The following is a 26,464-nucleotide window of genomic DNA, read 5'->3' as shown; positions in this document are numbered from 1 at the left end:
TCATTTTTCACAACATATTAAGCGGAACATATACCAAAACTTAAAAGCACTATCTGCTTTTAAAGAAGGTAGAATGTTGAATGTGGTGCAGTATTAAGTTGCAGTCTTTCTATTGTTTAAACTTTATAACATGATTCAAGTCACCTTGCAGACATCTATGAATTATTCAAGCTGCCACAAAAAACACACAACTTCTCACTATTCAAATTTTATCTTTGTTTTTTTGTTACACCTCCAACAATAACCAAGAATTCCCACTAACTATCACCAATTCTGTCCTCTTTGCTCCTCAGATGAGTTCGTTCAGCACGAGAGCGCTCACTCTGCTCTCGTCGGTGTTTGGAGCTTGTGGGTTGCTGCTGGTGGGCGTTGCTGTATCAACGGACTACTGGCTGCTGATGGAGGAGGGAATCGTTCTGCAGCAGAACCAAACCATGGAGGTCAAGATGGCGCTCCACTCCGGGCTCTGGAGAGTCTGTTTTGTTGCAGGTCTGCAACCAGAATCAGTAAACGTTAGATGAATATGTGGTCAAAAGACTGGATGGGATTTGTGTTCTTAGAAGAAGAATGTTTTCTTCTCAAAAAGCAGAGACAAAGAAACATATGAAATATTTAGTCCAATTTTACCCAAAACTACAATCCTTTATTTTTGCGGGAAGGAGAATAGGCAGATCAGTGAGTTCTTTTTTAATTTTTTAAACATCTTAATTAGAGTTTCTTCATAATTTTTCTTAGATTACTATTATATTTTTATTGGCTTACTTTTAAATGGTTCACTGCAGAGAAAATGACTAGTGTAAAAGTAGCGATTGCAGCATGCTGTCCTGCATGTTTTTGAGGTGTATTTGCACCAATGCCTCTAATTTAAATGCATTAATTACCTTCACAGCAGGTCATTAAATTCTCCTCAACCCTGTTAATGAGCCATCATTTTAAATCAAGTTTGATTTGAAACATGCAGAGCTGCGTGCTATGAGGATCATGATTAGGAGGAACTGGTTCAAGGACTTTACAGCTTTTTCTGAGGAGTGGCAAACGCATGGGGTCGTCTGTGTACTGCACTGTCGTCTTAAAGCACTTTACTGAACAAACAAGTTTGATCCAAAACCACTGCATTAAAAAAATCCAAATCAGTCCAACTTCAGCTATTTTTAAGAATCATCCAAGGTTTTGTCAGGATCTATTTGAGTAATTTCCATCATACTGTATGATTGAAGATTCCAGACAGTATGACTTGCTGCAGGAGAACAATGCCAGACAAATCTGGCAGACATTGGTCCAACAATGAACAGACACCAAGCAAAAGGGGTTTACGTGCATCCATTTAGTGTTGGACTGAAAAGCAAAGGGAGACAGTGGCGGAAACATTTATATTAGGGCAAAATAGAGAAAAATAATCAGATATTGGCCTCTGCTATAGTCATACTGCATGGTTTTCCCAGAAAATATGTGACACTGCTTAAAATTTGCCCCAGGGTTTTTTTTTTTTTTTTTTTTGGTTGATAGAGAACTAAAGAAGCAGTTGGTGCATCTGTCACATCAGAAATTTCCTTTCACGACAAGATTTTGGCCCAGACAGAAAATAATTACACAATGTGAACCAGAGGCTAAGGAAGCCCAGGAAGCACATGGCAACAGCGAACAGCTAATTACATCGCTTCATGAAGGAAAATCTGGTCCACATTCCAGAACAAAACTGGGTCAAAATCTATGGATAGAAATCATGAGATGGTAGTCAATCCCCTTATTACCATTAAATGTGGTATTAACAGAACAATGGAGAAGTTAGGGCCCAGTATTGTGGCTGGTTTTATCCTTTTTTGTCAAGTTGCAAAGTTTGGAACTAGAAAATAACATAATTCAAAATGTGCTGTGAGATTATACTCCGGAGTAGAACTAACATATTTTAAAAGGTTATAAATCAGCACATTTCTAAGTTTTTGTTTTATGACTGCATGCAGAGAATGCTGCAGTTTAACTCTAACTTCTCAAACTATTTTAATTAGTGACACCTAGATGTGGGTAAGAAGTCTGAAGGCAATGACATGTTTGGATCTTCTAATTTTAACAACTTCCACTGCAAGGAGAGATTATTTAGACAGCATTTACAATCCTGAGATTTAACCTAAAAGTACATTAATAACTTGATAACATGTAACTAGATCAGTATGAAACCAAGAGTCAGTGAAGAGTTTACTCTTTTTTTTTTTTTAGATGTGTTGTCACTAGACACAAGGGTTTTCATCGACACACACACACGTTTGTGTTGCTATCTTTGTGGGGACTTTCCATTGACTTCCATTCATTTCTACAGCCTAAACCTTACCTTTACCCTTTTCCTAACCCTAACCATCACATACCTAACCCTAACCCTAACCAAAACTCAGTTCATACCTTAGCCCTAACTCTGACCCCTGACCCAAAAACAGGGTTTCCCCTTGTGGGGACCAGGCTCCGGTCCCCACAAGGAGCAATTGGTCCCCACAACGTAGTATATGTCAGGAAAATCGTCCCCACAAGGTATTACAAACAAACACACACACACACACACACGCACCCACACGCGCACACACACACACACACACACAAAAGCCAGGCGGTCACAAATGACTGTCCTTTTTCTGCAGTAGCTGTCGCTGTGTTTTTGGTCATGATGGTGTCGCTCTGGGGAGGAAGCCATGTTTCTGATGCTTGGTACAAAAGGTCAGAGGATGAAAATGCTGATGGCATTTTGAAGCGCCAGTCATGTGTTGGTGCGTGGGTGAGAGAGGGAGGAGCCGTATCACATTTGTCTTAACATGCACGCATCACTTATTTGGCATATTTTTGCACAGACACGTTTTTGTGTATGTGTGTGTTTTTCTTGCAGTGTGACCACAGTTTGAGGTTAATTGTTGTTCAGCTCTCCTCTCTCTCTCTGCTCAGGTCTTGTTTTTCTCAGAAACCTTCTGACCTCCATCTGTCTGTGTCTGTAATTCTATTCTCTGCAGCTCCGTGTCAGTTTATTTACGTTGTTTTTAAATTCATCTGTTCGATGGTATGTTTTCAAAATCACTGTTTTGTCTGGCTCCTCTGCTGCTCGATCTGGACCTCCCTGTCTGACCTTTGACTGTGTTTTTCAGCTGTGGTTTCTGTTTTGTTTGTTTTGGACTAGTATTTTTTTTTCATTTCCATATGCAAATATTATATCCCACCCTTCATTTCTTCCTCTCTTAGGACCTGAGAAGGGTAGATGTGTTGCATCGGAGTATTTCACTGAACCAGAGATAGAGATCACAACAGAAAACACAGCCAACATACTAAGTAAGTAAACATATATACACTGGATCAGCTCTGTTTGGTGCACAAATCTGTATAAGATGGGGAATGTGATGCTTTGATTAAATAATAAAAAAAAATCTAACACACTCATTAAAATGTTTGCTTATTATTTCCATATTTCTGTGTCAAGACGGAAACTCCGTGACTGTTTTCCAATGTCTGTGAAATCCTATAGTAAAATGTTTCAGTACATACTATTTGCTGGTTATTTTCAGTTAATTTTCCAGAAGTAATGTCTTGTTTACTAGAAAAGCAGGGCTGTTTGTTCATTTTCTGACAAATTTAAAATCCCAATCAAAATGTATGACCAGTGAATGCACCATACCTTCCACTCTTTGATGTGGAAGCTATTAAACTAATAGTCAGCCTCTGTTTTACTAAGTCTGGTATCTTGGGGGGAACATGCTCCACAAGCAAATGATGAACAATTGCTCACAGTAGGAAGGTTTAATTTCATGCTGCTTTTAATTAAACCCTCAAGCACAGAATCTTTTCCCCCTTTTAATGTTAATAATGAAGTATCTTACATTGCCATGGAATAACTTTTAATATGTTGTTAGTGTGTCATCACAGCACAGTCTCTTATTCTAATTTTTATTTCTATTTCTGTTTTTTACCTTTGTGCTTCAGTTCACCTTGAACTTGTTTCTGGTACACCAATATTTCCCACCACAATTGATTGTACTATCTGTATTTACAAAAAAAAAAAAAAAAGAAAAAAGAAAAAAAAATCACAATACAAAGATTATTATTATTATTTTATTTGTTTAGCTTATACTTTTAATGAAGTTGTTTTGTAAAGTTACTGATATTTGAGTAGCAATCTAGATCATGAATAAACTCTTGAACAAAACAAATCAAATTCTGATATTACTCCATTGTATTTTATGAGAAACCTCAGTTACATAGCGGTACATGCAACTTGTAAGTTATTTAACACATAAAAATTCAGGGTAATTCTCAAGGATAAATTAAATATTATCAAAGATTTTAAAAGACAGGGTTTCTACTGCTGCAAATAAAAAGCCTGCGGAGGACTTTATCTATTTTTAACAAACTATGTGTATCCTAAAACATTACGAAAGAGAGATAAGTGAATTCTGAGAGCTTCACAGCGCCCCCAGTGGACTTTCTTTATCCCTAAGCTACTTCAATAATTTAAAATATTGACACTAAAAACCAACCAGAAACACATTTTACTCTCTGCAGTTTATTCTTCCACTGAGATGTAAATCACACCTTGTTGGAGGAACCTTAGGGAAAATCTGTGGTCTGGTAAATGGTGGATAAATATTCTTAGGTAGATGCACAAGTCATAACACCGCACCACGTCTGTGGATGAAACTGAATAAATCATAACCTTACTCAACTTAGCCCTGAATGAGCTCTGGCAGATCAGCCTGTACAGGGAATAAACAGTCATTTAAATAAAACACATTCTGCTCATTCTTTATTATTCTACACAGTATTTAAATTTTTTGTGTAATTGTTCTTGTTCAAAGCAATATAAACATTTCTTGGCATTGCAGAATGAATAAGATCTAATAAGAATGTGTTAGTTTCAGTCAATGTGTGTATTCACACATTGGCTGTATTCAGTGTATGCTTTGGAAATGAAAGCCTCAAATTCAACTAAGCCACTCAAAAATAAGTGTGATGTGAATATATTTTTGAAAAATAAGCATCGTATCAGAGGCTTAGGTTATCTGAAGAAAATACTAGGTTAAAATCAAATGTTGTAATATATTGGACAAGCAAACATGAGCAGAACTAAAACTTTCTTGTTTTAAACCACATGTGTCAAACTCAAGGCCCGCGGGCCACATGTGGCCCGCCATGTCATTTTATGTGGCCCGCCCCAGCATTTTATAGGCCGGTGAATTACTTAAAATCAAGGGCGTAGGTTTGGTCTAAGTTTTGGTGGGGACCTTGACACCCCCCCCCTCCCCCTCCAGCACAGTGAAATGCCGAAGAGCACCGAACATTTTTGAGAAGGGGGGGGGAAACCACATTGGCTTAATAACCCCCTCCCCCCAACCATAACCATATCATACATCTTGTGTATACAACCAGATACAGTCATACTCAGCAGATCAGTTCAAGAACACTTTACTTTTTCCTTTACAAAATTCAGCAAACGTTACAAGTAAGATCAAAAGAAATATCCTCTGGATACTCCCTGGTCACTGGCACTCACACTGACAGCCTCCTATAGAGCAAACAAAGCGTAACCTGGTTTGTATTCACGCTAGCTTAACTTAATTTAAGACTAACACTTCAAATGCCATATTTACTGAGATAATTTCACAGTATATTTCATATCTGAGAACTAACACCTCACCTGGAGCCCTGAAGCTCCAGCCACCTCTCCATCGTTCTGCTCTGCCCCTTGTCCTGCTGTCTGAGCATCCTATGTGAAAAAATATTACATAATTAACAGACCTATTCTACCTCACATTCAGTGCTGACCTTACTAAACACCGGACTTTACAACAAATGCGTTGAGTGATAGATATCTAACTTATGGGTCCACTCACTGTACTTACAGCCGACGTAGCGAAATAACTTCTAATGTCTGTCCTTTTCTTTTTTGGTGGCGACATGGTCTCGGAGACTCAGAAGGAGACGCGTGTGCCCAGCTAGCCGCCGCCTTTTGCAGCTAATCAAAGAACGTCCGACGATTCAACTGACTCCCCCTCCCCCCACCCCCCGACAGCACCGTTCCGACACGGTCTCGGAGGCTCATAATAAATGTCAAACTAAGAAGCTTCCGTTCCGCGCACCGCCTGTTGCTGCTAATCAAAGATCGTAGATCCACGTTCTTTGAGCCAATATGGCAAAAATTTGTCGGGACTTTTTCATATCCCGTGAATATTGGTCGGGACATGTCCCTACCGTCCCTACCCAAACCTACGCCCATGCTTAAAATAGGTTTTGAGCACAAATTGACTCAAACTACATCTCCCACAATGCATTCCGATTTTTACCAGCCAACATTACGGCTTCTCGCCACTAGAGAGCAGCAGAGTCACCTCAAGCTGCTTATTGATTTTTCCAGCGAATAAAACTGAGACATCGACAAGCTAACATCAAAACGTCTGAGAAAAGAAAAATCGATTTACAAGTAAGACTGTGAATGAAGATGTGTATGAGTTGGTGTTAGGGCGGCAGGCCACGCTAGACGTTATCTTGACCAACAACATAAAAAAAATAAAAATAAAAAAAAATCGGTCATGTACTATTTTTATCCGTGAAATTACAATCATATTAACATGGGCTATTTAGTCGCATTTTATGCGGTTTATTTAATATTCACCGTGAATCCAGATCCCATCACCAATTAAGCAGATAAATGTATCCACATCTAAGCGACTTCACATTTCTAAGTCTTCACAGCGGCGGAGCCGCGTCCGCAGTGGTTGAACAGCGGACTGCGCATGTTACAGTCTAATTAACTTTTGCATCGTCATTTATTTCCTCCAGATAATGGATTAACACAACGTTGCATTCTCTTTAGTTTTCTCTGGTCTGTAATGGAGACTTGAATTTTCAACCAAAAGGTTGATTGATTTTACTTTTTAGCCATGACTCTGTAGAACCATTTGTCTCTGGTAATGACATCTGCAATATATTTTTTGATCCCAGGCTTAGTTTATGGACTGAACTGACAAACAGTCTCCATTATACATTTTGAACCATTTTTTAATTTTGTTTTCCCAACCATTTTTAAAGTGTTGATTTTATTTTTGAACCATTTTTTTAATTGTAAAGTGTAGATTTTTTTTTTAAACCTTATTTATTTTGAAGTGTTGATTGTCTGAAAGACCTTACACATGAATTGCCCCATATGGGGTTTGAACTGCTGACCTCAGCATTACCAGCACTGTGCTCTAACCTGCTGAGCTAACTCACCTACCTTACACCTAACTTGTGATCTTACCACAATGTAGATTTGATAAAAGTGCTTATATTCTAATGTTTTTCAAAACAACATACATAATATTTTATTTTCCAGAGATTTTGTATTTTGAAGTGTTGATTGTATTTCACAGATATTTTTTAATTTAGTGTGTTTATTTTATTTTTGAACCATCTTTTATTTGTAAGTATTGGTTTTATTTTATAGTCATTTAGCCAAGTCTCTGTAGAACCATTTGTCTCTGCTAATGACATCTTCAATACATTTTTTGATCCCAGCCTTAGTTTATGGACTGTTATGTTAAATTAGGGACAAGTATAAGTCTGACAGTTTGTTCACCAAGTTACTGTGCTCTCTGAGAGGATCTGTGGTATAAGTATTTGACATTGTCCCATGCCCATCGTTGACATTAGTCTCTAACAAAATGTGGATCATCTACCAGGATCAGTGGCAAGAGCATGAGTTTCTGTAGTGTAGTGGTTATCACATTTGCTTTACATGCAAAAGGTTTCTGGTTTGAAACCAGACAGAAACAGATTTAGTATGTTCTATTCATCACAGGAGTTTACTCTGTGGTGTCATGGTCTGCACTCTGAATCCAGGCATCTGAGTGCAAACCTCAGTTGACATTTTCATGCATTACATCTCACATCACATTGAACCTCAAACTGAAACAAAGCAGAGAAGTTCAGTTCCTGTAGTGTAGTGGTTATCACATTTGCTTTACATGCAGTAGGTCTCTGGTTTGAAACCAGACAGAAATGGTTTTTGTAGGTTATGCATCTCTTGGGGTGCAGTGAGACAACAAGAGCCTTCCTCTTTCGTGATGGTTCATTTGCCAATCGACTTCAATGTAGGCTTCTTTGAAATCGAAGCTACTTTACTTCAGTTACCAATTGGCAGTTCTATGGCGTAATGCACATGTGTCTACATCTACATTTTTCTCATAGTGACAAAAACCACCCCAATAACTTTTAATAAATTAAATTAAGCGACTTCACTTAAATTAGCATCACTTCACCCGCTGGGGTCTGAACAACTTCCTCCTGGTCTCCATCTGCAGAAAAATCTGCGCTAATTCATCAGTCAGTTGGAGCTGTCTGACCCAAACAGATCAACTGAACTCTGTGAGTGTTTTACCCTGTGCGGTCCGGTGTGCGCTTTTACCAGGATTTTTATTTTTTTGTTAAATCCGCTGGATGAGTTACTTCCAGCGGTTTATAATTCTTCGCAGTCCGCAGTGGTTGAGCAGCGGACTGCGCATGTTGCAGTCTAATTAACTTTTGCATTGTCCACAACGTTGCATTCTCTTTAGTTTTCTCTGGTTTGTAATGGAATTTAACGCGCCATTTCAACCAAAGGTTTGTAATGCGCTTCCTAACCAGACGCTCCAAAGCGTCCGGTCCATAACTCTTCAACACGCCGTCAGCTCCGGTCAGAAAGACGCATTTAGTTCAGAGACCATGAGATGATATTCAGAAAGGATTTTTTAAATTAATAGATTTCAGTTGCCTCTGAGACTAAATCTTTGCGTAAAGTCTATAATGTCTGCCCATGTGACTTGTTTTTATTATTTGTTTGCTTACCTTTAAATACTGATTTAAATATTGTAATTTTTAAACTGAGCAGTAATTTTACATCCATGGAAACTCAAATGTAATATTTAAAACTTAAATACATAAAATCAGTTATTTAACAATATGAGGTGTTTAATTTATTTTTAACATTGTATTTTTATACATTTATGCTAGAGGTGCCCAAGTCTAGTTTTCCAGAGCTACCATCTGCAGCTTTAGATGGATTCCTTCTCTAACACACCTGGACCATTGACTCATTATAAGCCTCTACAGACCTGAATGAGGGAAGTCAACCTTTTGTCTGGGTGTGTTTTAGCAGGGATGCACTCCTGATTTGTACCGTCAATGTGGCCCATTTAGGGGGCCAATATGCTGAAGTGGCCCTCGGTGAAATTGAGTTTGACACCCCTGTTTTAAACCTTTAACAATTTGAGAAAGGCCAGATGATAATGTTATCTTCTTAGCTGCTAATTTAAAATCATTATTAACTATGAAACAAGTCATGAAAGACAAAAAATGTGCTGTCATGGTGATGGAATTTCACAAAGCCTGTAGATATTACTTACTTACTAACCTAAAACAAGAACATTTGAGTATAATTTAAAGTCCAACAGTGAGAAAAAAGAAAGGCTGTCTTTTTTAATCATCCATGTTCGTTTCATTAACATTTCTTCTTTTGTCTTCTTTTGCTGTTTTTCAGAAATGGTCCGGACAGCCACACCGTTTCCCATGGTCTCCCTGCTCTTCGTCTTCACCGCCTTTGTCATCAGCAATATTGGTCACATCCGACCACAGCGCACCATTCTGGCCTTCGTTTCTGGGATATTCTTTATACTATCAGGTAATGCTTACACGAGAAACGCAGACAGAGCAAGCACCTCACAGTCCAAATATTTGTGGCCGATATTTTGTGAACTTGTGGGGAAAACAAATACGGCTTTAGAGACCTAAACCTCCCAGAACTGTGATTTTGGAATGTTGTTGCTTATTATTATCATTATTTTGAGGCATAATAAGTACTCATTGTAATTTCTCTTAGACTGGAGATGTTGAATTATTAGGCCCGAGCAGCTATCGCTGCGAGAGCCTATTGAAACTGTACTGTTTATTATTAGGCCCGAGCAGCTAAGCGCTGCGAGAGCCTATTGAAACTGTGCTGTAAATTATTAGGCCCGAGCAGCTAAGCGCTGCGAGAGCCTATTGAAACTGTGCTGTAAATTATTATTAGGCCCGAGCAGCTAAGCGCTGCGAGAGCCTATTGTTCCTGTACTGTTTCTTATTAGGCCCGAGCAGCTAAGCGCTGCGAAGGCCTATTGTAATCGTGCTGTTAATTATTATTATTATTATGCTTCCGCCAAATAAATTGGCTTTTAGGGGGCTTTATCATATTCAAAAACTCACCAAACTTGGCGGACGCATCAGGTCTGCGTGAAAATTACGTATTTTAAGGTCCCCAGAAAAATCGCACAAGAAACGGCTCAAGGGCGCCACCTAGCAACTTTCAAAGGACCCTTTCCTATTCACTTACTTTATCGTAGAGACTTGAAACTTGGTACACTTGTACAGCTCCCCAAAACACTCTGAATTTACAATTAATGTCATAGTGCAAGTATCACAGATTGTCGGCCATTTTGGATTGAATCTCCGATTTTGACCCGATTTTGTCCGTTTACAGGGTTCGCATTTGATCGAACTTGTCCTAGGGATTTCGATCGATCGGCTTCAAACTCGGTCAGATCGTTCATAAGGCATGGCCGATCCAAAGTTATCGTAGGTTTGCGTTTTCGGGCTTGCTGAAGCGGTCTTTCCGGGGGTCAAAGGTCACCGATTCGCCATGAAACATCAAACTGTTATAACTCTTTGAAAAAAACTCATAGAAGCACCAAACTTTCAGTGATTGATCATCATGGGATGCTCTACAATACCCAACGGTCAAATGATGACGTCACTTAGGCCACGCCCCCTGAGAACAGGAAGTGTCATTTTTTACGCTGAACGGTCGCTATCTGACCCCTTTGTCCTAATCGAGGTGAAACTGTGTCCACAGACAGAAAACATGTTGGTGTGTTGAGGATTCCAAGCCAAGCTCATTTGAATCCAGCAGGTGGGCGTGGCGGCGTGGCGAAGTGACCCTAAACGCCGTGTCCTTACGTTTGGCTGTGGATTCCACAATTTTGAGGCCAGCTGCACCAAACTTGACATGAGTGATCCTGGTAGGGTCCCCTACGATCCTATGTTGTCATAGTCTGACGTCATCTAAGCCCCGCCCCCTCAGAACAGGAAGTGCTTTTTTTTCCATGGAAAGCTGCCTTTCTGGCTCACTGCACCTAATCAACATGATTCTGTGTTGGATGACAGATAACATGTTAGTGTCACTTGCTTTAAAGCGCCAAGAGTCTTCTGTAGAGGGCGTGGCCGTGGGACCGCGTCGAAGCAGAGGTAACGCCGCCGCCATACGTTTGGCTCTAGATTCCACATGGTTCAGCCCAGCTGCACCAAACTCACTAGGATGCATCCTTATCCATCCCCGAACAGGAATCCATAACAGTCGTTGATGGGCGTGGCCTAATTTCTCTACAGCGCCCCCTAGAAATTTTTAAATGATCAGCCCCAAGCCATGCTTTAACCTAGAATTATGAAACTTGGTACACATGTGTATCATGTCAGGACCTACAAAAAAGTCTCTTGGAGCCATGGTGCAAACCCAACAGGAAGTCGGCCATTTTGGATCAAAATCAGCCATTTCCTCTTTTTCATAGACATCGCATCTGATCTATCTCCTCCTGCAGCTTTTGAGATAGAGACTTCAAACTCAGTCAGCAGAGACTTGAGACATTAAAGATGAAAAGTTATCGTAGGAATTTTTCTATGTCAAAGCATGTGGGCGTGGCTAAGTCCCAAACTTTGACTATTCGCCATGAAACATCAAGATGCAATAACTTCCACATAGAAGGTCACAGCTGCATCAGACTTCCTATATCTGACTACAGACCACCCCTCATCACATTGAGATGGTCAGTTGATGACATCACCTTAACCCCGCCCACTTCCGACAGGAAGTCACCTGTTTTTTCTATTGTATGTCTTACTTTTACTCTCTAAGTCATATGGGTTTCATCCGGTGTAGGCTGACATGACATGATATGATGATGAACTCTCCCATGATGAACTCGACTGACCCGTGGGGGCGTGGCTAAGTCCCAAACTTTGACTATACACCATGAAACATGAATGTGAAATAACTTCCAAATGCCAGGTCAGAGCTGCATCAGACTTTCTATGTCTCATTATAGATAAGCCCTCATCACAGTTAGGTGGTCGATTGATGACGTCACCTTTGCCCCGCCCACTTCCGAAAGGAAGTAACATGTTTTTTCAAATGTATGTCTTACAGTCTAATTCATATGGGTTTAATCCTGTGCAGACTGACATAAAATGAAATGATGATGAACTTATTGATGATGAACTCATTGATGATGAACTCTACTGACCCGTGGGGGCGTGGCAAAATGGCTGTCCCTCGTAATATGCATACGTTCGTCTCGTATTCACAAACGCATCATCCGATTTGCACCAGACATTGTATGAGTGACACTTGTGAACCTCTAAGGAGCCCAATAGAGTTTATTTGTGATTTGACTCCACTGCGCCCCCTAGGTTAATCAAACAGCTGTATCTCCTCTCTACATGGCCCGATGTGCTCCAGATTTTTGGTTCATCGCCAGGGAGCTCTGCCGAAGCCGTAAAAGCGGATAGCGTGGATGAGGGCGCGCGAGCGTCGGCGGTGGCGGGCGGGTGGCGGTGCTGGTACCCCCGCGGTGGCTATAGGCCGGAGCAGCGCTAGCTGCGAGGGCCGCTTGAGGCTCCGCGGAGCTTTAATTATTATTACGATTCTGCCACCCTTTTTAGGGGGCTTTTTGGGGGCTTTATCATATTCAAAAACTCACCAAACGTGGCGGGGGCATAGAGCCCGGTGAAAAATTTCGTATTTTATGGTCGTTGAAAAAATCGCAAAAGAAACGGCTCAAGGGCGCCACCTAGCAACTTTCAAAAGACCCTTTCCTATTCACTTACTTTATCGTAGAGACTTGAAACTTGGTACACTTGTACAGCTCCCCAAAACACTCTGAATTTACAATTAATGTCATAGTGCAAGTATCACAGATTGTCGGCCATTTTGGATTAAAGTTCCGATTTTGACCCGATTTTGGGCGTTTACAGGGTTCGCATTTGATCGAACTTGACCTAGGGATTTCGATCGATCGGCTTGAAACTCGGTCAGATCGTTCAAAAGGCATGGCCGATCCAAAGTTATCGTAGGTTTGCGTTTTCGGGCTTGCTGAAGGGGTCTTTCCGGGGGTCAAAGGTCACCGATTCGCCATGAAACATCAAACTGTTATAACTCTTTGAAAAAAACTCATAGAAGCACCAAACTTTCAGTGATTGATCATCATGGGATGCTCTACAATACCCAACGGTCAAATGATGACGTCACTTAGGCCACGCCCCCTGAGAACAGGAAGTGTCATTTTTTACGCTGAACGGTCGCTATCTGACCCCTTTGACCTAATCGAGGTGAAACTGTGTCCACAGACAGAAAACATGTTGGTGTGTTGAGGATTCCAAGCCAAGCTCATTTGAATCCAGCAGGTGGGCGTGGCGGCGTGGCGAAGTGACCCTAAACGCCGTGTCCTTACGTTTGGCTGTGGATTCCACAATTTTGAGGCCAGCTGCACCAAACTTGACATGAGTGATCCTGGTAGGGTCCCCTACGATCCTATGTTGTCATAGTCTGACGTCATCTAAGCCCCGCCCCCTCAGAACAGGAAGTGCTTTTTTTTCCATGGAAAGCTGCCTTTCTGGCTCACTGCACCTAATCAACATGATTCTGTGTTGGATGACAGATAACATGTTAGTCTCACTTGCTTTAAAGCGCCAAGAGTCTTCTGTAGAGGGCGTGGCCGTGGGACCGCGGCGAAGCAGAGGTAACGCCGCCGCCATACGTTTGGCTCTAGATTCCACATCGTTCAGCCCAGCTGCACCAAACTCACTAGGATGCATCCTTATCCATCCCCGAACAGGAATCCATAACAGTCGTTGATGGGCGTGGCCTAATTTCTCTACAGCGCCCCCTAGAAATTTTTAAATGATCAGCCCCAAGCCATGCTTTAACCTAGAATTATGAAACTTGGTACACATGTGTATCATATCAGGACCTACAAAAAAGTCTCTTGGAGCCATGGTGCAAACCCAACAGGAAGTCGGCCATTTTGGATCAAAATCAGCCATTTCCTCTTTTTCATAGACATCGCATCTGATCTATCTCCTCCTGCAGCTTTTGAGATAGAGACTTCAAACTCAGTCAGCAGAGACTTGAGACATTAAAGATGAAAAGTTATCGTAGGAATTTTTCTATGTCAAAGCATGTGGGCGTGGCTAAGTCCCAAACTTTGACTATTCGCCATGAAACATCAAGATGCAATAACTTCCACATAGAAGGTCACAGCTGCATCAGACTTCCTATGTCTCATTATAGACCAGCCTTCATCATAGTTAGGTGGTCGATTGATGACATCACCCTAGCCCCGCCCACTTCCGACAGGAACTAACCTCTTTCTTCAATTGTATGTCTTACTTTTACTCTCTAATTCTTATGGGTTTCATCCTGTGCAGGCTGACATGAAATGAAATGATGATGAACTCTGCCGTGATGAACTCTACTGACCCGTGGGGGCGTGGCTAAGTCCCAAACTTTGAATATACATCATGAAACATGAATGTGAAATTACTTCCTAATGCCAGGTCACAGCTGCATCAGACTTTCTATGTGTCATTATAGACCAGCCATCATGACAGTTAGGTGGTCGATTGATGACATAACATTAGCCCCGCCCACTTCCGACAGGAAGTCACCTGTTTTTTCTACTGTATGTCTTACTTTTTCTCTCTAATTCTTATGGGTTTCATCCTGTCCTGACTGACATAAAATGAAATGATGATGAACTTATTGATGATGAACTCATTGATGATGTACTCTACTGACCCGTGGGGGCGTGGCAAAATGGCTGTCCCTCGTAATATGCATACGTTCGTCTCGTATTCACAAACGCATCATCCGATTTGCACCAGACATTGTATGAGTGACACTTGTGAACCTCTAAGGAGCCCAATAGAGTTTAATTGCGATTTGACTCCACTGCGCACCAAGGTTAATCAAACACCTGTGTCTCCTTGCGATATTAGCTGATCTACACCAGATTTTTGTGCATTGTCTGGGAGCAATGTCGAACATGACAGGGTGACTATCTTCAGGGCGGGTTTGGCAGCTCCGTGAGAGCAAGGAAGTGGCTGGGGGTAGGCGGTGGCTGGGGTGACATGGTGCTGAGGGGAGGCAGTGGCTGGGGGGAGGTGGTGCTGAGGGGAGGCGGTGGCTGGGGGGAGGCGGTGCTGGAACATCCGCGGTGGCTAGGCTTGAGCGGCGCTTGGCTGCGAGGGCCGCTTGAGGCTCCGCGGAGCTTTAATTATTATTATTATAGTTCTTGTGCCAAATGAATTGGCTTTTTGGGGGCTTTATCATATTCAAAAACTCACCAAACTTGGCGGGGGCATAGAGCCCGGTGCGAAATTTTGTATTTTATGGTCGTTGCAAAAATCGCAAAAGAAACGGCTCAAGGGCGCCACCTAGCAACTTTCAAAGGACCCTTTCCTATTCACTTACTTTATCGTAGAGACTTGAAACTTGGTACACTTGTACAGCTCCCCAAAACACTCTGAATTTACAATTAATGTCATAGTGCAAGTATCACAGATTGTCGGCCATTTTGGATTAAAGTTCCGATTTTGACCCGATTTTGGGCGTTTGCAGGGTTCGCATTTGATCGAACTTGTCCTAGGGATTTCGATCGATCGGCTTCAAACTCGGTCAGATCGTTCATAAGGCATGGCCGATCCAAAGTTATCGTAGGTTTGCGTTTTCGGGCTTGCTGAAGGGGTCTTTCCGGGGGTCAAAGGTCACCGATTCGCCATGAAACATCAAACTGTTATAACTCTTTGAAAAAAACTGATAGAGGCACCAAACTTTCAGTGATTGATCATCATGGGATGCTCTACAATACCCAACGGTCAAATGATGACGTCACTTAGGCCACGCCCCCTGAGAACAGGAAGTGTCATTTTTTACGCTGAACGGTCGCTATCTGACCCCTTTGACCTAATCAAGGTGAAACTGGGTCCACAGACAGAAAACATGTTGGTGTGTTGAGGATTCCAAGCCCAGCTCATTTGAATCCAGCAGGTGGGCGTGGCGGCGTGGCGAAGTGACCCTAAACGCCGTGTCCTTACGTTTGGCTGTGGATTCCACAATTTTGAGGCCAGCTGCACCAAACTTGACATGAGTGATCCTGGTAGGGTCCCCTACGATCCTATGTCGTCATAGTCTGACGTCATCTAAGCCCCGCCCTCTCAGAACAGGAAGTGCTTTTTTTTCCATGGAAAGCTGCCTTTCTGGCTCACTGCACCTAATCAACATGATTCTGTGTTGGATGACAGATAACATGTTAGTCTCACTTGCTTTAAAGCGCCAAGAGTCTTCTGTAGAGGGCGTGGCCGTGGGACCGCGGCGAAGCAGAGGTAACGCCGCCGCCATACGTTTGGCTCTAGATTCCACATCGTTCAGCCCAGCTGCACCAAACTCACTAGGATGCATCCTTATCCATCCCCGAACAGGAATCCATAACAGTCGTTGATGGGCGTGGCCTAATTTCTCTACAGCGCCCCCTAGAAATTTTTAAATGATCAGCCCCAAGCCATGCTTTAACCTAGAATTATGAAACTTGGTACACATGTGTATCATGTCAGGACCTACAAAAAAGTCTCTTGGAGCCATGGTGCAAACCCAACAGGAAGTCGGCCATTTTGGATCAAAATCAGCCATTTCCTCTTTTTCATAGACATCGCATCTGATCTATCTCCTCCTGCAGCTTTTGAGATAGAGACTTCAAACTCAGTCAGCAGAGACTTGAGACATTAAAGATGAAAAGTTATCGTAGGAATTTTTCTATGTCAAAGCATGTGGGCGTGGCTAAGTCCCAAACTTTGACTATTCGCCATGAAACATCAAGATGCAATAACTTCCACATAGAAGGTCACAGCTGCATCAGACTTCCTATATCTGACTACAGACCACCCCTCATCACATTGAGATGGTCAGTTGATGACATCACCTTAACCCCGCCCACTTCCGACAGGAAGTCACCTGTTTTTTCTATTGTATGTCTTACTTTTACTCTCTAAGTCATATGGGTTTCATCTGGTGTAGGCTGACATGACATGATATGATGATGAACTCTCCCATGATGAACTCGACTGACCCGTGGGGGCGTGGCTAAGTCCCAAACTTTGACTATACAGCATGAAACATGAATGTGAAATAACTTCCAAATGCCAGGTCAGAGCTGCATCAGACTTTCTATGTCTCATTATAGATAAGCCCTCATCACAGTTATGTGGTCGATTGATGACATCACCCTTGCCCCGCCCACTTCCGACAGGAAGTGACCTGTTTTTTCTACTGTATGTCTTACTTTTTCTCTCTAATTCTTATGGGTTTCATCCTGTGCAGACTGACATGAAATGAAATGATGATGAACTCTGCCGTGATGAACTCTACTGACCCGTGGGGGCGTGGCTAAGTCCCAAACTTTGAATATACATCATGAAACATGAATGTGAAATTACTTCCTAATGCCAGGTCACAGATGCATCAGACTTTCTATGTCTCATTATAGACCAGCCCTCATCACAGTTAGGTGGTCGATTGATGACATCACCTTAGCCCCGCCCACTTCCGACGGGAAGTCACCTGTTTTTTATACTGTATGTCTTACTTTTACACTCTAAAACATGTTGGTGTGTCATGGATTCCAACCCTGTGCAGACTGACATAACATGACATGATGATGAACTCTGTCAATGCCTACTGACCCGTGGGGGAGTGGCAAAATGGCTGTCCCTCGCCATATGCATATGATCGTCTCTTATTCACAAACGCATCATACTATTTGCACCAGACTTTTTATGAGTGAAACTTGTGAACCTCTGAGGAGCCCAATACAGTTTCATTGCAATTTGACTCCACTGCGCCCCCTAGGTTAATCAAACAGCTGTATCTCCTTGCCACATGGCCCAATCTGCTCCAGATTTTGGGTGCATGGCCAGTGAACGCTGCCGAAGACATCGAAGCGGATCGCATGGAGGACGGCGCGCGAGCGTCGGCGGTGGCCGGCGGGAGGCGGTGCTGGAACATCCGCGGTGGCTATAGGCTTGAGCGGCGCTTGGCTGCGAGGGCCGCTTGAGGCTCCGCGGAGCTTTAATTCTTATTATTATTATTATTATTATGCTTCCGCCAAATAAATTGGCTTTTAGGGGGCTTTATCATATTCAAAAACTCACCAAACTTGGCGGACGCGTCAGGTCTGTGTGAAAATTACGTATTTTAAGGTCCTCAGAAAAATCGCACAAGAAACGGCTCAAGGGCGCCACCTAGCAACTTTCAAAAGACCCTTTCCTATTCACTTACTTTATCGTAGAGACTTGAAATTTGGTACACTTGTAGAGCTCCCCAAAACACTCTGAATTTACAATTAATGTCATAGTGCAAGTATCACAGATTGTCGGCCATTTTGGATTAAAGTTCCGATTTTGAACCGATTTTGGGCGTTTGCAGGGTTCGCATTTGATCGAACTTGTCCTAGGGATTTCGATCGATCGGCTTCAAACTCGGTCAGATCGTTCAAAAGGCATGGCCGATCCAAAGTTATCGTACGTTTGTGTTTTCGGGCTTGCTGAAGGGGTCTTTCCGGGGGTCAAAGGTCACCGATTCGCCATGAAACATCAAACTGTTATAACTCTTTGAAAAAAACTCATAGAAGCACCAAACTTTCAGTGATTGATCATCATGGGATGCTCTACAATACCCAACGGTCAAATGATGACGTCACTTAGGCCACGCCCCCTGAGAACAGGAAGTGTCATTTTTTACGCTGAACGGTCGCTATCTGACCCCTTTGACCTAATCGAGGTGAAACTGTGTCCACAGACAGAAAACATGTTGGTGTGTTGAGGATTCCAAGCCAAGCTCATTTGAATCCAGCAGGTGGGCGTGGCGGCGTGGCGAAGTGACCCTAAACGCCGTGTCCTTACGTTTGGCTGTGGATTCCACAATTTTGAGGCCAGCTGCACCAAACTTGACATGACTGATCCTGGTAGGGTCCCCTACGAACCTATGTTGTCATAGTCTGACGTCATCTAAGCCCCGCCCCTCAGAACAGGAAGTGCTTTTTTTTCCATGGAAAGCTGCCTTTCTGGCTCACTGCACCTAATCAACATGATTCTGTGTTGGATGACAGATAACATGTTAGTGTCACTTGCTTTAAAGCGCCAAGAGTCTTCTGTAGAGGGCGTGGCCGTGGGACCGCGGCGAAGCAGAGGTAACGCCGCCGCCATACGTTTGGCTCTAGATTCCACATCGTTCAGCCCAGCTGCACCAAACTCACTAGGATGCATCCTTATCCATCCCCGAACAGGAATCCATAACAGTCGTTGATGGGCGTGGCCTAATTTCTCTACAGCGCCCCCTAGAATTTTTTAAATGATCAGCCCCAAGCCATTCTTTAACCTAGAATTATGAAACTTGGTACACATGTGTATCATGTCAGGACCTACAAAAAAGTCTCTTGGAGCCATGGTGCAAACCCAACAGGAAGTCGGCCATTTTGGATCAAAATCAGCCATTTCCTCTTTTTCATAGACATCGCATCTGATCTATCTCCTCCTGCAGCTTTTGAGATAGAGACTTCAAACTCAGTCAGCAGAGACTTGAGACATTAAAGATGAAAAGTTATCGTAGGAATTTTTCTATGTCAAAGCATGTGGGCGTGGCTAAGTCCCAAACTTTGACTATTCGCCATGAAACATCAAGATACAATAACTTCCACATAGAAGGTCACAGCTGCATCAGACTTCCTATATCTGACTACAGACCACCCCTCATCACATTGAGATGGTCAGTTGATGACATCACCTTAACCCCGCCCACTTCCGACAGGAAATCACCTGTTTTTTCTATTGTATGTCTTACTTTTACTCTCTAAATCATATGGGATTCATCCTGTGCAGGCTGACATGAAATTACATGATGATGAACTCTCCCATGATGAACTCGACTGACCCGTGGGGGCGTGGCTAAGTCCCAAACTTTGACTATACAGCATGAAACATGAATGTGAAATAACTTCCAAATGCCAGGTCACAGCTGCATCAGACTTTCTATGTCTCATTATAGACCAGCCTTCATCATAGTTAGGTGGTCGATTGATGACATCACCCTAGCCCCGCCCACTTCCGACAGGAAGTAACCTCTTTCTTCAATTGTATGTCTTACTTTTACTCTCTAATTCTTATGGGTTTCATCCTGTGCAGGCTGACATGAAATGACATGATGATGAACTCTCCCATGATGAACTCTACTGACCCGTGGGGGCGTGGCTAAGTCCCAAACTTTGACTATACACCATGAAACATGAATGTGAAATAACTTCCAAATGCCAGGTCAGAGCTGCATCAGACTTTCTATGTCTCATTATAGATAAGCCCTCATCACAGTTATGTGGTCGATTGATGACATCACCCTTGCCCCGCCCACTTCCGACAGGAAGTGACCTGTTTTTTCTACTGTATGTCTTACTTTTTCTCTCTAATTCTTATGGGTTTCATCCTGTGCAGACTGACATGAAATGAAATGATGATGAACTCTGCCGTGATGAACTCTACTGACCCGTGGGGGCGTGGCTAAGTCCCAAACTTTGATTATACATCATGAAACATGAATGTGAAATTACTTCCTAATGCCAGGTCACAGATGCATCAGACTTTCTATGTGTCATTATAGACCAGCCATCATGACAGTTAGGTGGTCGATTGATGACATAACATTAGCCCCGCACACTTCCGACAGGAAGTCACCTGTTTTTTCTACTGTATGTCTTACTTTTTCTCTCTAATTCTTATGGGTTTCATCCTGTGCAGACTGACATAAAATGAAATGATGATGAACTTATTGATGATGAACTCATTGATGATGAACTCTACTGACCCGTGGGGGCGTGGCAAAATGGCTGTCCCTCGTAATATGCATACGTTCGTCTCGTATTCACAAACGCATCATCCGATTTGCACCAGACATTGTATGAGTGACACTTGTGAACCTCTAAGGAGCCCAATAGAGTTTAATTGTGATTTGACTCCACTGCGCCCCCTAGGTTAATCAAACAGCTGTATCTCCTCTCTACATGGCCCGATGTGCTCCAGATTTTTGGTTCATCGCCAGGGAGCTCTGCCGAAGCCGTAAAAGCGGATAGCGTGGATGAGGGCGCGCGAGCGTCGGCGGTGGCGGGCGGGGGGCGGTGCTGGTACCCCCGCGGTGGCTATAGGCCGGAGCAGCGCTAGCTGCGAGGGCCGCTTGAGGCTCCGCGGAGCTTTAATTATTATTATTATTCTTATTCTTCCGTAAAATAAATTGGCTTTTTGGGGGCTTTATCATATTCAAAAACTCACCAAACTTGGCGGGGGCATAGAGCCCGGTGAAAATTTACGTATTTTAAGGTCCCCAGAAAAATCGCACAAGAAACGGCTCAAGGGCGCCACCTAGCAAATTTCAAAAGACCCTTTCCTATTCACTTACTTTATCGTACAGACTTGAAACTTGGTACACTTGTACAGCTCCCCAAGACACTCAGAATTTACAATTAATGTCATAGTGCAAGTATCACAGAATGTCGGCCATTTTGGATTGAAGTTCCGATTTTGGCCGTTCACAGGGTTCGCATTTTTTCGAACTAGTCCTAGGGACTTCGATCGATCGGCTTCAAACTCAGTCAGATCGTTCATAAGGCATGGCCGATCCAAAGTTATCAGAGTTTTGCGTTTTTTTTTCTTCTAAATGGAGTTACCTGGGGTCAAAGTTCACCTTGTCGCCATGAAAAATAAAAGGGTTATAACTTTTACAACAAAACTCACAGCAGCACCAAACTTTCAGTGATTGATCATCAACGGGTCCCCTACAACACCCAATGGTCAAATGATGACATCACTTAGGCCACGCCCCCTGACAACAGGAAGTGTCATGTTTTACTGTGAACGGTCCTTATCTGACCCCTTTGACCTAATAAACATGAAACTGTGTCCACAGACAGAAAACATGTTGGTGTGTCATGGATTCCAACCCTGTTTGGCTTTGATGGACCAGGTGGGCGTGGCGGCATGGCGAAGTGACCTGTAACGCCGTCGCCATACGTTTGGCTGTAGATTCCTCAATCTTGTGCCCAGCTGCACCAAACTTGACATGAGTGATCCTGGTGGGATGCCTGACGATCCTATGTCGTCATAGTCTGACGTCATCTAAGCCCCGCCCCCTCAGAACAGGAAGTGCCTTTTATTGACTTGTACAGCTCCATCTCTGGCTCTCTCGACCTAATCAAGATGATTCTGTGTTGGATGACAGATAACATGTTGGTCTCACTTGCTTTAAAGCGCCAAGAGTTTTCAGTAGAGGGCGTGGCCGTGGCAGCGCGGCGAAGCAGAGGGAACGCCGCCGCCATACGTTTGGCTCTAGATTCCACATCATTCAGACCAGCTGCACCAAACTCACTAGGATGCATCCTTATTCATCCACGAACAGGAATCCATAACAGTCGTTGATGGGCGTGGCCTAATTTCTCTACAGCGCCCCCTAGAAATTTTTAAATGATCAGCCCCAAGCCATGCTTTAACCTAGAATTATGAAACTTGGTACACATGTGTATCATGTCAGGACCTACAAAAAAGTCTCTTGGAGCCATGGTGCAAACCCAACAGGAAGTCGGCCATTTTGGATCAAAATCAGCCATTTCCTCTTTTTCATAGACATCGCATCTGATCTATCTCCTCCTGCAGCTTTTGAGATAGAGACTTCAAACTCAGTCAGCAGAGACTTGAGACATTAAAGATGAAAAGTTATCGTAGGAATTTTTCTATGTCAAAGCATGTGGGCGTGGCTAAGTCCCAAACTTTGACTATTCGCCATGAAACATCAAGATGCAATAACTTCCACATAGAAGGTCACAGCTGCATCAGACTTCCTATATCTGACTACAGACCACCCCTCATCACATTGAGATGGTCAGTTGATGACATCACCTTAACCCCGCCCACTTCCGACAGGAAGTCACCTGTTTTTTCTATTGTATGTCTTACTTTTACTCTCTAAGTCATATGGGTTTCATCCGGTGTAGGCTGACATGACATGATATGATGATGAACTCTCCCATGATGAACTCGACTGACCCGTGGGGGCGTGGCTAAGTCCCAAACTTTGACTATACAGCATGAAACATGAATGTGAAATAACTTCCAAATGCCAGGTCACAGCTGCATCAGACTTTCTATGTCTCATTATAGACCAGCCTTCATCATAGTTAGGTGGTCGATTGATGACATCACCCTAGCCCCGCCCACTTCCGACAGGAAGTAACCTCTTTCTTCAATTGTATGTCTTACTTTTACTCTCTAATTCTTATGGGTTTCATCCTGTGCAGGCTGACATGAAATGACATGATGATGAACTCTCCCATGATGAACTCTACTGACCCGTGGGGGCGTGGCTAAGTCCCAAACTTTGACTATACACCATGAAACATGAATGTGAAATAACTTCCAAATGCCAGGTCAGAGCTGCATCAGACTTTCTATGTCTCATTATAGACCAGACCTCATCACAGTTAGGTGGTCGATTGATGACATCACCTTAGCCACGCCCACTTCCGACAGGAAGTCACCTGTTTTTTCTACTGTATGTCTGACTTTTACTCTCTAAGTCATATGGGTTTCATGCTTTGCAGACTGACATAAAATGACATGAAGATGAACTCTGTAAATGCCTACTGACCCGTGGAGGCGTGGCCAGATGGCAGTCCCTCGCCATATGCAAACGATCATCTCTTATTCACACACGCATCATCCCATTTGCTCCAGACTTTTTATGAGTGACACTTGTGAACCTCTAAGGAGCCCAATAGAGTTTAATTGCAATTTGACTCCACTGCGCACCCAGGTTAATCAAACACCTGTGTCTCCTTGCGATATCAGCTGATCTACACCAGATTTTTGTGCATTGTCTGGGAGCAATGTCGAACATGACAGGTGACTATCTTCAGGGCGGGTTTGGCAGCTCCTTGAGAGCAAGGCGGTGGCTGGGGGTAGGCGGTGGCTGGGGTGACATGGTGCTGAGGGGAGGCAGTGGCTGGGGGGAGGTGGTGCTGAGGGGAGGCGGTGGCTGGGGGGAGGTGGTGCTGGAACATACGCGGTGGCTATAGGCTTGAGCGGCGCTTGGCTGCGAGGGCCGCTTGAGGCTCCGCGGAGCTTTAATTATTATTATTATTATTCTTATTCTTCCGTAAAATAAATTGGCTTTTTGGGGGCTTTATCATATTCAAAAACTCACCAAACTTGGCGGGGGCATAGAGCCCGGTGAAAATTTACGTATTTTAAGGTCCCCAGAAAAATCGCACAAGAAACGGCTCAAGGGCGCCACCTAGCAAATTTCAAAAGACCCTTTCCTATTCACTTACTTTATCGTACAGACTTGAAACTTGGTACACTTGTACAGCTCCCCAAGACACTCAGAATTTACAATTAATGTCATAGTGCAAGTATCACAGAATGTCGGCCATTTTGGATTGAAGTTCCGATTTTGGCCGTTCACAGGGTTCGCATTTTTTCGAACTAGTCCTAGGGACTTCGATCGATCGGCTTCAAACTCAGTCAGATCGTTCATAAGGCATGGCCGATCCAAAGTTATCAGAGTTTTGCGTTTTTTTTTCTTCTAAATGGAGTTACCTGGGGTCAAAGTTCACCTTGTCGCCATGAAAAATAAAAGGGTTATAACTTTTACAACAAAACTCACAGCAGCACCAAACTTTCAGTGATTGATCATCAACGGGTCCCCTACAACACCCAATGGTCAAATGATGACATCACTTAGGCCACGCCCCCTGACAACAGGAAGTGTCATGTTTTACTGTGAACGGTCCTTATCTGACCCCTTTGACCTAATAAACATGAAACTGTGTCCACAGACAGAAAACATGTTGGTGTGTCATGGATTCCAACCCTGTTTGGCTTTGATGGACCAGGTGGGCGTGGCGGCATGGCGAAGTGACCTGTAACGCCGTCGCCATACGTTTGGCTGTAGATTCCTCAATCTTGTGCCCAGCTGCACCAAACTTGACATGAGTGATCCTGGTGGGATGCCTGACGATCCTATGTCGTCATAGTCTGACGTCATCTAAGCCCCGCCCCCTCAGAACAGGAAGTGCCTTTTATTGACTTGTACAGCTCCATCTCTGGCTCTCTCGACCTAATCAAGATGATTCTGTGTTGGATGACAGATAACATGTTGGTCTCACTTGCTTTAAAGCGCCAAGAGTTTTCAGTAGAGGGCGTGGCCGTGGCAGCGCGGCGAAGCAGAGGGAACGCCGCCGCCATACGTTTGGCTCTAGATTCCACATCATTCAGACCAGCTGCACCAAACTCACTAGGATGCATCCTTATTCATCCACGAACAGGAATCCATAACAGTCGTTGATGGGCGTGGCCTAATTTCTCTACAGCGCCCCCTAGAAATTTTTAAATGATCAGCCCCAAGCCATGCTTTAACCTAGAATTATGAAACTTGGTACACATGTGTATCATGTCAGGACCTACAAAAAAGTCTCTTGGAGCCATGGTGCAAACCCAACAGGAAGTCGGCCATTTTGGATCAAAATCAGCCATTTCCTCTTTTTCATAGACATCGCATCTGATCTATCTCCTCCTGCAGCTTTTGAGATAGAGACTTCAAACTCAGTCAGCAGAGACTTGAGACATTAAAGATGAAAAGTTATCGTAGGAATTTTTCTATGTCAAAGCATGTGGGCGTGGCTAAGTCCCAAACTTTGACTATTCGCCATGAAACATCAAGATGCAATAACTTCCACATAGAAGGTCACAGCTGCATCAGACTTCCTATATCTGACTACAGACCACCCCTCATCACATTGAGATGGTCAGTTGATGACATCACCTTAACCCCGCCCACTTCCGACAGGAAGTCACCTGTTTTTTCTATTGTATGTCTTACTTTTACTCTCTAAGTCATATGGGTTTCATCCGGTGTAGGCTGACATGACATGATATGATGATGAACTCTCCCATGATGAACTCGACTGACCCGTGGGGGCGTGGCTAAGTCCCAAACTTTGACTATACAGCATGAAACATGAATGTGAAATAACTTCCAAATGCCAGGTCACAGCTGCATCAGACTTTCTATGTCTCATTATAGACCAGCCTTCATCATAGTTAGGTGGTCGATTGATGACATCACCCTAGCCCCGCCCACTTCCGACAGGAAGTAACCTCTTTCTTCAATTGTATGTCTTACTTTTACTCTCTAATTCTTATGGGTTTCATCCTGTGCAGGCTGACATGAAATGACATGATGATGAACTCTCCCATGATGAACTCTACTGACCCGTGGGGGCGTGGCTAAGTCCCAAACTTTGACTATACACCA

At 43.2% G+C, this 26,464-nt stretch overlaps 1 protein-coding gene across 2 annotated transcripts in view; it reads left to right on the top strand.

Annotated features, from left to right (window-relative positions):
* Nucleotides 1-284: 284 nt before the first annotated feature.
* LOC106919718 (voltage-dependent calcium channel gamma-7 subunit-like) overlaps nt 285-26,464 on the top strand; it is a 37,611-nt gene continuing 11,431 nt past the window's right edge. Inside the window, exons 1-4 of one of the 2 annotated variants that reach the window (XM_088009917.1) lie at nt 285-489; nt 2,628-2,753; nt 3,217-3,303; nt 9,518-9,658. In XM_088009917.1, coding sequence (XP_087866043.1) covers nt 294-489; nt 2,628-2,753; nt 3,217-3,303; nt 9,518-9,658 — 550 coding nt within the window. In that variant the 5' untranslated portion in view covers nt 285-293. The remainder of the gene's footprint in view (nt 490-2,627; nt 2,754-3,216; nt 3,304-9,517; nt 9,659-26,464) is intronic. The other variant, XM_014990265.2, reaches the window with a different exon arrangement.

The sequence above is a fragment of the Poecilia mexicana genome, unplaced genomic scaffold, assembly GCF_051168715.1.
Source record: "Poecilia mexicana isolate PSO_F unplaced genomic scaffold, ASM5116871v1 scaffold_11, whole genome shotgun sequence".
NCBI lineage: Eukaryota > Metazoa > Chordata > Actinopteri > Cyprinodontiformes > Poeciliidae > Poecilia > Poecilia mexicana.
Note: the sequence above shows the minus strand (reverse complement) of the source record. Positions and strands in the feature narration are given on the sequence as shown.